The sequence below is a fragment of the Trichechus manatus genome, unplaced genomic scaffold, assembly GCF_000243295.1.
Source record: "Trichechus manatus latirostris isolate Lorelei unplaced genomic scaffold, TriManLat1.0 scaffold00194, whole genome shotgun sequence".
Taxonomy (NCBI): Eukaryota; Metazoa; Chordata; class Mammalia; order Sirenia; family Trichechidae; genus Trichechus; species Trichechus manatus.
In genome coordinates this window covers 1989481-2004186 of record NW_004444130.1, presented here as the reverse complement: position 1 = coordinate 2004186, position 14706 = coordinate 1989481, and the positions used below count along the sequence as shown (strand labels likewise).

The following is a 14706-nucleotide window of genomic DNA, read 5'->3' as shown; positions in this document are numbered from 1 at the left end:
TTAACTGAGCTCCTTGTGTCTGCCTTGCCCTGCTACAGACTATTTTCAACAGACCAGCCAGAGTGACTCTTTGGAAATGTAGGTCTGATCATATTCCTCTGTTCAAAACCCTGAAATGACTCCCTGTGTCATCCAGAGTAAGGCCAAAGTCCATCCAATGGCTGGCCTCATTCCCTCTCTGACTTCATCTTGGACCACCGGGCCCCCTCGCTTGCTCTGCACCAGCAACACTGCTCTCCTTGCTCTTGGGGATTGTGCCACAGGTGCCACCACAGGACACCTACACCACTGTTCCTTCTGCTTGGAATGCTCCCGGACCCTGCCATGCTCATTCCCTCATCTCCTTAGAGTCTTTGCTCAAACTTCACATCTGCAGCGAGGCCTTCTCTGAGGACCTTGCTTAAAATTGCACCCCCTCCTGGATAATACCATGTCTCCTCCTCTACTTGGTGTTTCCTGCAGCATTTATCTGCTAAAAAGAACTCTGGTATAGAAAAATCCTACATACAGCCATGATTATTTCCTAAGGATAGATTCTTAAACTTTTAAGGCTTTTGATACATGCTGCCAAGTGTATCTGCCAGACTATATACTTAACTTGTTACTGCCTGCCTTCGCCCAGTGCCAGCTCTGAGAGGGTGGGGGTATCTGTCTGTTCCACTGCTGCATCTCCACATAGAGGAGAGGACACAGAGGAATCCATTTTTATTTACGGAGTACCTACCTTGGACCCTGGTGGCATAGTGGTTAAGAGCCTGGCTGCTAACCAAAAGGTCAGCGGTTCAAATCTACCCGTTGCTCCTTGGAAACCCTAAGGAGCAGTTCTACTCTGTGCTATGGGTCACTATGAGTCAGAATCGGCTCAACGGCAATGGGTTTGGTTTTTCTGGTTTGGCACCTTGGGCCAAGCCAGTGAAGGCAACTGAGGTGTCCAAAATGGAACAGGTCATGGTGCTGGCTCCTGAAGCGTCTGCCATTCAAGGAAAGCCTCACCTACCTTTGCAACCCCAATTTCCTCCATATCCCCCTCCTGCTCTAAAGCTTCCTGCATGGTTCTGTGTCCTGGGACAGAATGCTCAGAACTGAGTTGAGGAGGAAGACACTGAAATGAGGACGACCAGGCCGGAGGTTCTCGTCGTCAGCTGGATGGGCAAGGGATTGAAGAGTGGGAGCAGAGGTGGGAGAATAAATAGGGGACTCTGGAATGAACTTGTTGGCTGACTAGCTAACTTGTCTCTATGCTTTGCTTGCTGAGACATTCTCAAGGGCACCCTGGTGAAGACTGATAGTTACAAGCTGAGCAGGCCTGACAGTGGGTCTGAGGCCCAAAAAGTAGCTGTTGCCATCTCTGGGAGCTACTATAAAGTGAGCTTTTCATCTGCTGAAATGCTGCTTATGGGGCAGTAAAATCAGGAACCAAGCTGCCTGAACATTCCTGGCTGTAGGATGATTCTCTCCTGAGCAGGCAGCTGTCTGAAGAATGCTCAGGAAAGCCATCAAAAACGTAAACAAGCTGCATTGGCTGGGAATCAAACCCAGGTCTCCCGCGTGGCAGGTGAGAATTCTAGCACTGAACCACCAATGCTCCTGGTAGCAGAGAGGTTTTTAGCAGCTGCCACAACCCACAGAATGGAGCGATGCCTTCCCAGAGAGCTGGACACTGTTGCCACATAAGCAGAAAGGGCGGGGCAGAGGCTGCCGGGTTCCAACTTAGATGAAGAGGCATTTTTAAAAAATATACGTAATTCACATAACATTTCACATAACATAAAATTCACCATTTTAAAGTTACAATTTGGTGGTTTTCAGGATATTCTAAGTTTGTGCAACTATCACCACTATCCAATTTCAGAACATTCCCATGATCCCCCCTAGAAAACCTGTACCTGTCAGCAGTCACTCCCAATCCTTCCCTTCCCCACCACTCCCTGGCAACCACTAATCTACTATGTTTCTATGGATTAAGAAGCACTAACTTTTAAGTCAGTATAAAATAATCAAAACATCAGCATGTTGTAGCTTGTGAATAAAAAAAAAAATACCCCAAGACCCATCACCAAACCAAAAAAAGCAGGATGTGGAATTACCTAAGTTGTATGATCTCAACCATATAATACTCATTGTCTCTTGGTGGGGATAACAAAAAACCTGCTGCCGTCTAGTCGATTCTGACTCACAGGGACCCTATAGGACAGTCTAGAACTGCCCCATAGGGCTTCTAAAACTGCAGTCTTTATGGAAGCAGACTGCCCCATCTTTCTCCTTTGGAACGGCTAGTGGGCTTGAACTGGTGACCTTTCAGTTAGCAGCTGAGTGCTTAACCACTGTTGGGGATAGCCCTGCTTTTTTTATATTTTTATCTGCTTTCCAAATTTTCTCAAATGGAAGACAGAAAACAAGAAAACCAAAACAAAATACTTGTACATTGGCAAAAGTTCACAAAATATGCCTATTCTTGAGATGCCTTTAGTTTCTCCCAGTAAGAACAGCTTCCAGCTTGGGAGGGCCACACTAATCTCCCTAAGTTTTCTCTCTCAAGGAACTGCCAAAAAGGTTTCAGCTGCTGCATTGGCCGGGAATCGAACCCGGGCCTCCCGCGTGGCAGGCGAGAATTCTACCACTGAACCACCAATGCTCCAGCTGAGTGCTACTCTGCCTCCAGCTGTTTTGCTGCTCTGGCTCACAGTGGCAACTGGCACAGCTATAACATGACACCTGAGACAGCCAGCATGAAATGCTGCACAACTCCACCAGCCAAGTCCAGGGAGAAGGCCAGAAGAGCACATGGGCTTGAGATTCTGCTCAGACGAACGTTCAAAGGAGAAGTGCGAGAATGGCAATGCGAGAAAAGGCTTTTGAAATTCCTTTAGCTCCAAAGAGCAGGCTCAGACCTTAGTCTGCCAGCCGTAAAGGTTTGGGGAGGCTGTGCATCACTTTGCTCTCTGGCTGATTCTGTGAAGGACGACACCTCCCCAAAGCTGACTGGTGATCTCTCCTGAGAGTAGAGGCCCGTGAGATAGGAAAACGTCAGAGTTCTAGATAACATTTACAGGGTTAGACTTCAGACCCGACTGGAATAACAGTGGTTTTCTTTATGTCATGGGTAAACAAGAAAATCATGTTATTAGAAGAGTTTGAGAGGAGAGGAGAGCAGCTTTATTTCTTAGGGCACTGATTTCAGCCGAAGAATTCCCAAGTACTGAGTAAACTGCACCTGGTGCTTTCTTAGTTCCCTCTCCCTGAGAATGAAGTGCAGTAAACACAGGCTGGCTTCTGGTGGCTGGATGCCCATGGCCAAGGGACAAGTGGACCCTGCAGCCTGGCACTCCCGCTGTGTTCCTGACATTGGAAACAACTATTTCCTATAGCTGAACCCAGAGAAAAGATTAAGGAAAAGTCTCTGACGCAGTACAGCATAGGGGCTAAGCGCATGGGTTCAAACCCCTAACTCCACCACTTAACTAGTTGCCAGGTCCTAGTCATGGTACTTGTCTTCCCTTTGCCCCATCTGAAAAATGGGTGTAACAATTCCTACCTCACTGGCCTGTTAGAGTTTAAAGAATGAATGTAAAGCATTACACATGTAAAGCACCTGGAACAAGCCAGCACATAGGGAGGCCATATAAATGGTTGTTATTTGATACTAGTGACTTAAACCGAGACCCCAATAATGAGCGCAGGCAAGGCCTCACAGGCATGGGGCATGCTGATAGCAAAGCCGCCTTTGGAACACCTTCTGCTTCCCAGGGCCCTGAGGTCTGGCCTCATGTCACGCAGGGCCCTGATGCAGCAGGAAGGCAATGGGAGCCTCTCCCGGTGCTGTGGCAATACCAGCTGCAGCCCCGGGGGTTAGGGCTCCCTGGGAGGCAAACTCTACTCACCACTGGCGGTCCCCTCCTGCTTTGCCTGGGAGTTGTCAGGGTTGGGCTCAGCCTGCCGCTTCACCACTAGCTTTGGCTCATCTGGCTCGTCGTCCTCAGGGGTGACCAGTTTCATCAGACTCTGGTTGCACATGTTGGCCACCTCCTTGATGCCTGAGGCCACTGATGTAAGGAGCAGCCCTGCCCAGCAGGGGTCTTCCCTACACCTGAGGCCACTGGTGCTCCTGGTAAGGGGCTCTGTCCTCCCCAGAGACTCTGTGAGCGGGCAGACAGGCAGTCTAACTGAGTCCTCGTTCTCCTTGCCACATCTGTGCCCCCACGAGACATTCCTATTTCTTCTTGTAGGGCCCCTTTCTGATGGCCCACCCGCCAACAGATATCCCCACCCAGGGTGATGCAGTGTCAGCCCAGGGAGTTGGGACCTGGGGACCCAGAAGAGCAGCTCCAGATCTGTCAGTAACCAGGTGGGTCTTGGGGGACGGCCAGCATTAGCTACACGTCCTCAGTGCTGCCTGGCTTTCCCAATCCATATTCAGCTCCACCCCTTGTTCCCAATGCCAGGGACTATTTGGAGGTGTGGTGGGTCCTAAAGATCCCTGAACTTCACAGCCCCCTTCGGGGCCATGTTCATGTCTTCTCCCCCAGAGCTGAGGATATTTTTCTTTCGGTCATCGTAGGCCAGGCAGGGCAATACGGCAGTCAGGATCCCAGAGGAGTAGGGCAGCATGACGCGGCCAGCCAGCTGGATGAACTCCCGCATCCAGCACATGGCTGTCAGCTGGATCAGGTCGTCTGGAGGAGGACAGGAGGTGCGGAGGGTCGGCACGAGCAGCCCAGTGCTCCCCTCCCACCGACCACATGGGAGGGGTAGGGGAAGCACAGGGCTCAAATTGCTTCCAGCCTCACAAACTTTCTCACCTTTGCTTTTTGCCTTCTATAGGTACACAGATGCCAGGTGGGAATGGAGCAACAATCCTGTGCTAGTTTGCAAAAATGGGCATGATCCTCTACCCCTCTCTGTGTTCATGCCTCTCTGTAACGTGATTTTGTAGCTCCGCCCATGAAGGGGTAGAGTGTATTCCCCTACTCCTTGAATCTGGGCTGGCCTTGCTAGCTTGGCCAAAAGAATGGGGTAGAAGTGATAGTGTGCCTGGTTCAAGCCTAGGCTTCAAGAGGCCTTGCTCACTCTACCGTCTCTCTTGTAACCCTATCACTGCTGCATGAATGTGCCCGGGCTAGCCTCCTGGATGATGAGACACATGGCCCAATCACCCCCATCATCCAGCTGACAGCCAGCCAACTGCCAGACATGACTGCAGCCATCCTAGACCACCCAGCCCCAGTCAACCCTCCAGCTGATTACAGACACCTGATGGAGCCCAGCCCAGCCTGGCCCAGGTAAGCAGGAATACCCAGCTGGCCAAGAGATTCATTACGAATAATAAGTGACTCTTGTTTTAAGCAAGTAAGTTTTGTGGTGGTTTGCTACTCAACAGAGGTCAACATACACAGTATGCCAACCTCCAAGCATTTCAACTCTCAGCACGAATGCCAAGCTTGCCAGCAAGAAGGTCTCCAGGCCTTACTCCTCTCCAGGGCCAGATCAAAGGAAAGCGCTTCGATGTTGATAGAGAACCTAAGTCACCCTCTTAGAAGGACCCATGCTTCACTGCTCCCAGGGTCCAGTGCCACACTGGCTAGCACTCCTTTCAGGCCTCTGCCCTACCCTCACTGAAGCGCTGAGATGATGCGAGGAAAGTAGCCTCTGAGGGGCCTCCACACACTCACCCGTGGTCTGGCAGTGGATCACCAGGATGTTGGCCATCTCAGCGAACTTTACACTGGAGGGGTTCTTCTTAATTTCTTTCAAGAATTCTCCAAGAACCACTTCACACCTACCAATGACAAAAGGAGAACAGAAACAGGTCATGTCAGCCAGGTCTAGAGGGGCCTCAATGTCCATTTCTGCTCTAGGGTGGCCACCCAGAGGGTGACTACACTGAGACTTGTCAAATGAACATTTTTCAGAGGCTGGGGGTTGGTGAGATCTTAGTTCCGCAAAATGGAGAGCGTGTTAGCAGGCAGACAAAGACGGAACTTCTTGTTCTCCTTCTACTGCCTGTCTGCTGGGAGTGGGATATGGGTCACCTGCCTACCCATTCCCTCCACTCACATTTTCCGAATCTCTTTGCCATTGTCTCCCAGGATCTGGAAGAGTCCATCCAGGATCTCTGGCAGGTAATCCAGCAGGTTGATGTCTGGCACGGACTCTAGAACCAGGATCTGACCAAGGGGAAGAAAACAGAGAACATCAGCCCAGGAACCTTCATCCCTTCCTCGGCCAATCCTCTGGGACCAGGCCACAGGAATGGGGCCCTGCCAAGCAGCATTTCACTGCCTAGCAGCATTTCACTGCCTAGCAGCTCCCATTTCTGTCAAATGTGCAGGGGAATGGCAAATTTAACTCCAAAAAAGGCTATGCCAGGGAATTCAGGTGCTGAGAGGAGATGGGAATGCACAGCTTCAAGAGGTGTGACTGCTGGATGCACCACTACTGGCTTCAAAGAGCAATCTGGGTGTTTCCTGGGCAAAGAAAGAATTGGATCTATTTTAGGGACAAACATGATGGGCTTTGGGGGAAAATCTGAGTGAATATGTTCTCTGATCATCTACTGTCAATGGCTATTAGAAGGATAATAATGAGGTCTTCTCTCTAGCCAAGGAGCCCTGGTAGCGCAGTGGTTAAGTGCTTGGCTGCTAACTGAAAGGTTGGCAGTTCAAACCTACCCAGCGGCTCTGCAGGAGAAAGACCTGGCAATTGGCTATTGTAAAGTTTATAGCCTATAAAACCCTAGGGGGCAGTTCTACTCTGTTCTGTAGGGTCACTATGATCCAGCATCAACTCAATGGCAAAGGACCTGCCAAGGATGTTCCAGTGAGCAGACTGTACTAAACTAGAGGTTTGTTATGACTACAGAAACAGTGTTGAGGGGCCGGACTCTCACCCAGGAGATGATGAACTGCCGGGCATACTGGTTGTTGGAGTAAATCCTCTCCCGCAACAAGGGGATGAAGCCCACCAGGTCAAACTTATTGCTCTCAGTCACGATGTCCTGTGGATCAAAAGACATGTTAGCTGCCGAAAACAGAGACCTGGCCCAAATATTGCCCCAAAAGGCCAGAGAGGGGAATAGCAGGAGAGGTCCCAGGGACATCCGTCCTCTCACAGGCCAGGGGACAAGCAGAAACGAGAGTAAAAGCAGGAATCAAGGTCAAGAAAACTAATAACTGACAAAACATCTCTGTGGTCTGGATCGAATGCTAATGTGAGCTCAGTATAACCAGCCCCGTCACCCCTGTCCACCCCCTAGTGGGGGTAACACAAGTAAATTTTTAGGGGTGATGGAGTTCTGTACTTTGTGGTGGCAAAATAACTCTATGCACTTGTCAAACTTACAGAACTGTTCACCAAAAGTGAATTTTACTGTATATAAATTTAAAAATTAAAAAAAGATTAGGGTTATCCCCAGTGATAGAATTATAAGCTGTACAAACAGATGGAAAAGACAGATTCTAAAAAATAAAAGTGGGGGCAAAGTACAAATACCTTTAAAAGACGGTCTAGGAGCTCAGATCCACTCTTCACATTGGGGTCTGGATCAGCAGCCAACTAGAGAGGCACAGAAACAGGAGAAAAATGGAGCAGGTGACCAACGTCAGTGTTTAAGAGAAGGAATCTACTGAAAACCCACGGCCCAGGCCACAGTGCAGCGTGGAGTGTCTAACAGTCATATTTTTTCACATGATAAGTGTAAAAAAGGCAGGAGAGCGAGGGCAGGCAGGATGAAACGTGGACAGGGAACCAAGACACAGAGGAATTCCCCAGTCTGTTCAGGGGCTGCTCCTGTGACCTTTGGGAGGTCCCGTCCCCTGCTGTGACTGGGCCAGGTAGTTGTTTTCCATTGGCCTTCCTTAGCGGTGTCCAATCTGAGAACGCTCTACACCTGAAGTAGGGGACCAGGGAAGCTGCTAGATAGAAAGGTCTGCGGGATTCGGCAGTGGCAGCAGAGCTTCCTGGCTGCTATGTCCCTGGGAGGGGGAACTCCATGAAGCTGAGAGAAGAGCTGAGGAGACTTCAAGGCCTTTCTAAATAGAGCTTTTTCTAGAGTGCTAACAAGCTAGAATAATCAGCCGCCCTCTTCAGAGGGGAAATACAATCTGGTCTTTGAATTCACTGTTAGCACCTTCCAGGGAGGTTCATGCTTCTCAAACTATCAGTTTTTTTTTTCTTTCCCTCCAATCTGTGGTGGACCAATACTTGCGTAAAATGCAATAAAAATGAATTACTAGAGAAATGAAATAAAAAAATAAACCATAAACAAGTCCTTTAAAAAAAAAAAATTAGATTCAACAGACAATTAAGTGCCACCACGTGCTTATCTGCACTGCAGTTCCCAGGTCGAGGTAAGTGGCTGGACCAAGCTCAGCCCCGCTAGAAGGAGGGGCTGGTTACCTTGCTCAGCCCGTCGAACAGAACGTTGAAGTGTGGCAGCACGGCGCCCCGGGCCACCTTGACGATGTTGTAGAGGGCCTCGCAGGCATAGTAGCGCAGCCTGCTGTCTGCGTCGTTGAAGCAGGTCAGCACTGGCTCAATCAGCTCCTTCAGGTAGAGTCCTGAGTCCTGAAGGGGGCAGGGGGAGGAAGACACCCAGAATAGGTTCAGAATGGGTCAGGCCCAGGCCTCCAAGCCTGTGGTGCAGCCGGCGTCCCCACTCTTAGACATGCTCAGGTCTCCGTGAGGGCTGGGCTCAAAGACCCTTCCCAAGTTGGCCTCCCAGGATAGAAGCCATGCCCGGGGAACTGGGGCTGCCAAGCCACAGAGCCAGCAGGGCTGGTCTTAGGTGTGGAAAGAAAAACCACACGGCTGTCAAGACCTGCCGGGTGTTGGTTGGAATCAAGGCCATCACAGGCATGTGCACTCCTCCAGGGGAAAGGCCCACCTTGCCCAGTGCGATGGAGCAGGCGGCCAGGCCGATGAGGCCCCCTTTCCGACTGTGGGGGTGCTGAGACAGGGCAAACTCCTGAGACAGGGTCTGGATCACATGCTTGATCTGCACAGTGTTGTTCTGGGCCACGAACTCCCGGACCAGCCTAAAGTGAGAGGAGAGAGGGGCTATAGGACCAATGGAACCAGGCTGTTGGCTCCAGGGCCTGGGGTGGGGATGAGATGGTGACATATCTAGAAAGAGGAATTGGGAGCAGGTATTTCAGGGCAGGACTTTTGCAGTTCTGCTTCTGCCTGGGAGATACTGGGTTGGTCACAGTCGTTTCCCTACGCTGGGTCTCAGTTTCCCTTTGCGTACAATGGAATGAGGAACAGTGGTGGGATTTTACTCCTGGGAATCTGAGAGAATGCAAATGAACGTCTTGTTGGGGACAAAAAATGCAATGTATTATCCCTTGATCACCCAACTCTTTACTCAACACTTGGTCAACTTTCCATTCCAGCACCCCAGAATGGAACCACACACAGCTGAATCCAACCCCAGTCCAACTGGCAAGATACACATACAAACAACTAATTGTAGCAAATCTGTATTGTACTTGTATTAAACTGCAGTGAAGTGGCACAAGTGATATCACAGAAGCATGAAAAGCAATGGGTTAACTCTCCCTGGGCTGTCCAGAAGGGCTGAAGAAGGCAATCTTAAAATACTAACAGGCATTTTCCAGGTAAAGAAAGAAGGGCATCTCAGGCACAGGGAAGAGCTGGGCCAGAAGCAAACAGCTCTGAAAAGGCTGGCATATTTAGGGAAAGACAAGGAGTTTGGCATGTGGAAGGGGTGGCTGGTGACAGGTAAAGGGACAGATGACCCAGTGAAAGGTCTCCAGCACTCGAAGGCATGACTGGCCCTGTGCTGTGAGGAGGTCAACTCTGGGGGCAGCCTGGAGAGGCTGGGCTGACAGAAGAGCAATGCCAAGAAGAAAGCCCCACAGGAGAGCACTGCAACCACAAAGGAAGGAAGGAGGAACTGAACGAAAACAAGGGGCTGTTGTAAAATTAAGGAGAAAGGCACCAGTAGCCATATAATATGGAGGGAGGGAAGGAAGAGTAGACGGTGCCTTGAGGTGTTGACCTGGGGAGTGATGCTAACAGGGAAAAGCAGTAGGGTGGGAGGGGAGCCAGCGAGCTCCATGGCAATTTTTGTGGCTGAAGGCGCCCACAGGCCACGCAGGGGAGGCCTCCCAGGGCAGGCCCTGCCTGAGAGGAGAGCAGCAGGAGGCTCAGCTCTGTAACAGACCAGCCCGTTTCCAGAGCCCAGTGGACATGAAGACCAAGACTCTGCCCCTCAGAAACTCACAGCCGCCCTGCTGAGAGAGGCCTCATGTGAAAAATGGTGGCGTGAGCGACCCAAAGAACTGACAGGAGGTTGCGGCTTGGGTGGCCAGGGAAGTCTTCTAGAAGTGGGATGTGAGCTGGATCTTGAAGGAGGCAGGGAGAGAGAAAGAACAAGCATTGTGGACAGAGGAACTGTGTGAACAAAGGCAGGGAGGGGGAACCAGAGAACCAAACAGCAGCGGATATCAACCAGGACTGGCTGGCTACGGAATTCTGGAATGCCAAATTAGAGAGAATGGATTTCTCACCATGGGTATAAGCTTTTTTCTTTTTTTAAAAAAATTATTTTGTTGTTGTTGAGAATATACACAGCAAAACATACACCAATTCAACCGTTTCTACACATCCAATTCAGTGACATTGATTACATTCAAGTTATGTAACCATTCTCACCCTCTTTTCTGAGTTGTTCCTCCCCTATTACCATAAAGTCACTGCTCCATAAGGTTCCTATCTAATCTTTCAGGTTGGCTGCTGTCAATTTGATCCCATACAGATAGTTCTTAGAAGAGCATTAATGCTCAAGGAAGACATTTTCTTACTAGTTTAGCTAAACTACTGTTTGGTTTTGAGAAGACTTCAGGTGATATATTTGGTTTAAGGTTTAAAGATTATCTCAGAGCAATAGTTTCAAGGGTTCATCCAGTCCTCATGGCTCCCATGAGAATTTCAAAATCTGTTTTGCATTTTTCCCCATTTTGATCAGGATTCTTCTATGGAATCTTTGATCAAAATGTTCATAATGGTAGCCAGGGACCATCCAGTACTTCTGGTCTCATGGGCAAAGGAGGCAGTTGTTCATGGAGGCGCCTGGCCATGCATTCCATATCCTCCTCCTATTCCTGACTCTCCTTTTTCCTCTGTTTCTCCAGGTGAACTGAGACCCACTGTTGTGCTTTGTATGGTTGCCTGCAAGCTTTTAAGACCCCAGACACTATGCAACAAACTAGGAGGTAAAATAGAAGCACTAAACATGTTACTAGGTGTCTTAGTTATCTAGTGCTGCTTTAACAGAAATACCACAAGTGGATGGCTTTAACAAAGAGAAATTTACTTTCTCATAGTCTAGTAGGCTACAAGTCCAAATTCAGGGCATCAGCTCCAGGAGAAGGCTTTCTCTCTCTGTTGGCTCTGGAAGAAGGTCCTTATGATGCATCAGTCTTCCCTTGGTCTGGGAGCATCTCAGCACAGGAACCTCAGGTCCAAAGGACGCGATCTGTTCCTGGCACTGTTTTCTTGGTGGTATGAGGTCCCCATGTCTCTCTGCTCCCTTTTCTCTCTCATATCTCAAAAGAGATTGGCTTAAGACACTATCTAATCTTGTAGACTTTGTCAATATAACTGCCTTTAATCCATCTTATTACATCATAGTGATGGCATTTACAACACATAGGGAAATCACATCAGATGATAAAATGGTAGACAATCATACAGTACTGGGAATCATGACCTAGCCAAGCTGACAGATATTTTTGGGGGACACAATTCAACCCATGATACTAAGCCATGGATTGGATGTCCCATGAAACCATGACCTAAACCTCCAAACCAAGGAACGAAATCCTGTGATGTATTTGGGTGTACCTAATGAGTCTCAGCAGTTAACTCTTTTTTTGTTGCTGTAAATATACCTATCACACAACTGTTGCCAATTCAACTTTTTATAGCTGTACAACTTAATGACAGCAATTACAACAATTGGCTGTGCAACCCTACTCTTAATCAATGTGATTTTTCCAACACTGTTAACCCTGGGCATAAGCTTCATATGGTATTTGAGGGGCATGAGGAAAGAATCTCTGAAGCCTGGAGATGCCTGTGAGATGAATGGGGGGCCCTTGGTCACCCAGACAGGAGGGGTGTACACTAGTGTAGTGGCTGTAGGTGTGAGAAGGGTGGTCTAGAGATTATGGACTTTTAAATGTAACTGAACAAACAAGTCTGTCTTGGAAAAAGTACAGCTAGAGTGCTCCTTGGAAGCGAGGATGGTGAGACTTTGTCTCACGTACTTTGGACATGTTATCAGGAGGGACCCGTCCCTGGAGAAGAACATCATGCTTGGTAAGGTAGAGTGTCAGAGAAAAAGAAGAAGACGCTTGACAAGATAGACTGACACAGTGGCTGCAACAATGGGCTCAAACAAAGCAACGACTGTGAGGATGGTACAGGGCGGGTAGTGTTTTGTTCTGTTGTACATAGGGTCACTATGAGTCGGAACTGCACAAGGGAGGGCTCGCACAAGCGGCCTGTGAGGTCTCTTGGGCTCTGATCTTTATGGGGCAAAGGGTTATGGATGAGCCAAGGGCCTCATGTGGAAACGGAATGCCAGTTTACAGGCCCCAACTCCCAGAGCAGCGTAATCCTGCCCAGTGAGCCCAGTTCTACATAAACCTGTCCCAGCTCTGAACCAGAAAAACCAGCCAGAGGAGGCCCAGTGATCTGCCAGAGGCAGATGCTCCACAGAACAGCTGGAGCATTGGTGGTTCAGTGGTAGAATTCTCGCCTGCCATGTGGGAGGCCTGGGTTTGATTCCCAGCCAATGCAGAGCTGCTTTTTTTTTTTTGTTTTGCTTTGTCTTGCAAGTCTCTCACCTGTGCATCTGTGACCACACTTAGCGAGCAAGCATGTGAACAGTAGCTGGGTGTCCAGAGAACCAGTGGCTGTGAACCAGGGCTTCATGTCCTTCACCCTTAAGGGGCCCTCTGCCGTGCCCCTGAGAAGCAAAAACAGCCAAAAACCAAAGAAAAAATGCAACGAACAGGAGGACCCAAACCTCAGATGGGACAAAGTCACCGTAAGCCTCAATGCTTTTTGCTATTGAGAAGAACAGACTTGAGCTCTAGCTTCTGTCCTGAGGTCTGAAGGCAAATCAACTTCTGATACACACACACTCCCTCCTGCTCAGGAACCCGGCTTTCTCCTCCTGCAGCTGTGCTGATCTGGCAGCCTTGGAGCCCAGCCTCATATGCCATGAACTGGCAGACACAAGGAGGCTCAGGGCTGGGGTTAAGGGGAGTTGCTCCCATAGCAGCTGACAGATGGAGCATTGGTGGTTCAGTGGTAGAATTCTCGCCTGCCACGCGGGAGGCCCGGGTTCGATTCCCGGCCAATGCAGGTCTGCTTTTTGCCTTTTCCTGCGAGTTTCTCACCTGGAGACACTGCTGCTGGAGCCAGACTCCCAGCCACCCCAGTGCCTATGCATCTGGGACCATGCTTAGCAAGCAAGCACAAGAACAGCAGCTGGGTCCAGAGAACCACTGGCTGTGAACCAGGGCTTCATGCCCTTCACCCCTAAGGGGCCCCTTCCTGTGCACCTCAGTCTTGGCCAGTCTCCAGCAGGAAGCTGAGGTGAAACCCGAGAACTGTAAAACTGCCAAACACCAAAGAAAAAGAGGAATGAGAGGACCCAAGCCTCAGACAAGAGAAGTTACCCTAAGTCTCAATACTTTTTGCTACTGAGAAGAACGGACTTGAGCTCTAGCCTCTGCCTCGAGGTCTGACGGCAAATCAGCTTCCAACACACACACTCCCTTCTGCTCAGGAGCCCAGGTTTCTGCTCCTTCAGCTGTGTTGATGTGGCAGCATTGGAGCCAGGCCTCATATACTGTGGATCAGCACAGACACAAGGAGGCTCAGGGCTGGGGTTAAAGGGAGTTGCTCCACAGCTGCTGACAGCTGGAGCACTGGTGGTTCAGTGGTAGAATTCTCGCCTGCCACGCGGGAGGCCCGGGTTCGATTCCCGGCCAATGCAACAGCTGACTTTTTTAATCCTGATACTGAATCTGAGATTTCACACTGCCTAAAGAATCTATGAATGCTATCTGAGAACTGAGGATGACTGGTTTCTAACTTGAGTTTTAAATGCCGTTGATGAAAAATCACTGTTTCCTAAATTCCATAAAGATCCCGAACAAGACTCCCTGTTCTTGAAGAATCCAGGCGGTCTGGCGGGGGGTCATCAAAGTCCACTGAGAGCTGCTGTGCCTGCCAATCTGGCCAACAGCTGGCCTTGGAGACTGTGGCTGCTGACAGCACCCGGGGAGCCAGGACCCGTTTCTGCTCAGTACAAGTTAGAGCAGCACAGGGAGTTGGCGTGAGCACGTCCTGGAGGTCAGCAAGGATCAGGAAGAAGACCCGCCCTGCTCAGCACACCAGCTGTCCTGAAACCACCTCGTTCCTACCTCCTGGCTTCAGGTCACAAACATTCACTGAGCAACTGGACAGGGCACAGCTCCCTGTGCGTGTGAGAGCCAGCACAAGGGGCACATTTCCAGCCCTCAGGAGCTCTCTGCCAGGGTGTGGGAAGGAAGACAGGAAACAAGACAAAAAGGACACAAAATGCTATGGGTAGGAAAAAGCAGGACCAATATCTTTGAATTAGTCAAGAAAAAGAAGGACCACTATGGTTGGTGGGGAGAGAATTAG

At 49.7% G+C, this 14706-nt stretch overlaps 1 protein-coding gene and 5 non-coding genes across 6 annotated transcripts in view; 3 read left to right on the top strand and 3 right to left on the bottom strand.

The window, feature by feature from the left end:
• VAC14 (VAC14 component of PIKFYVE complex) overlaps positions 1 to 14706 on the bottom strand; it is a 110800-nt gene that overhangs the window by 77859 nt on the left and 18235 nt on the right. Inside the window, exons 2-9 of the mRNA XM_023741891.1 lie at positions 8882 to 9032; positions 8395 to 8562; positions 7489 to 7551; positions 6887 to 6994; positions 6055 to 6164; positions 5670 to 5776; positions 4539 to 4673; positions 3882 to 4034 (exon numbers count right to left, since the gene is read on the bottom strand). Of these exons, the coding sequence (XP_023597659.1) occupies positions 3882 to 4034; positions 4539 to 4673; positions 5670 to 5776; positions 6055 to 6164; positions 6887 to 6994; positions 7489 to 7551; positions 8395 to 8562; positions 8882 to 9032 (995 nt within the window). The remainder of the gene's footprint in view (positions 1 to 3881; positions 4035 to 4538; positions 4674 to 5669; positions 5777 to 6054; positions 6165 to 6886; positions 6995 to 7488; positions 7552 to 8394; positions 8563 to 8881; positions 9033 to 14706) is intronic.
• Positions 1515 to 1585, bottom strand: TRNAG-GCC (transfer RNA glycine (anticodon GCC)). Its single transcript has one exon. It is a non-coding gene; the product is annotated as a tRNA-Gly (tRNA).
• On the bottom strand, positions 2565 to 2635 carry TRNAG-GCC (transfer RNA glycine (anticodon GCC)). The gene has a single exon. It is a non-coding gene; the product is annotated as a tRNA-Gly (tRNA).
• TRNAG-GCC (transfer RNA glycine (anticodon GCC)) lies at positions 12755 to 12825 on the top strand. Its single transcript has one exon. It is a non-coding gene; the product is annotated as a tRNA-Gly (tRNA).
• On the top strand, positions 13325 to 13395 carry TRNAG-GCC (transfer RNA glycine (anticodon GCC)). Its single transcript has one exon. It is a non-coding gene; the product is annotated as a tRNA-Gly (tRNA).
• Positions 13962 to 14032, top strand: TRNAG-GCC (transfer RNA glycine (anticodon GCC)). Its single transcript has one exon. It is a non-coding gene; the product is annotated as a tRNA-Gly (tRNA).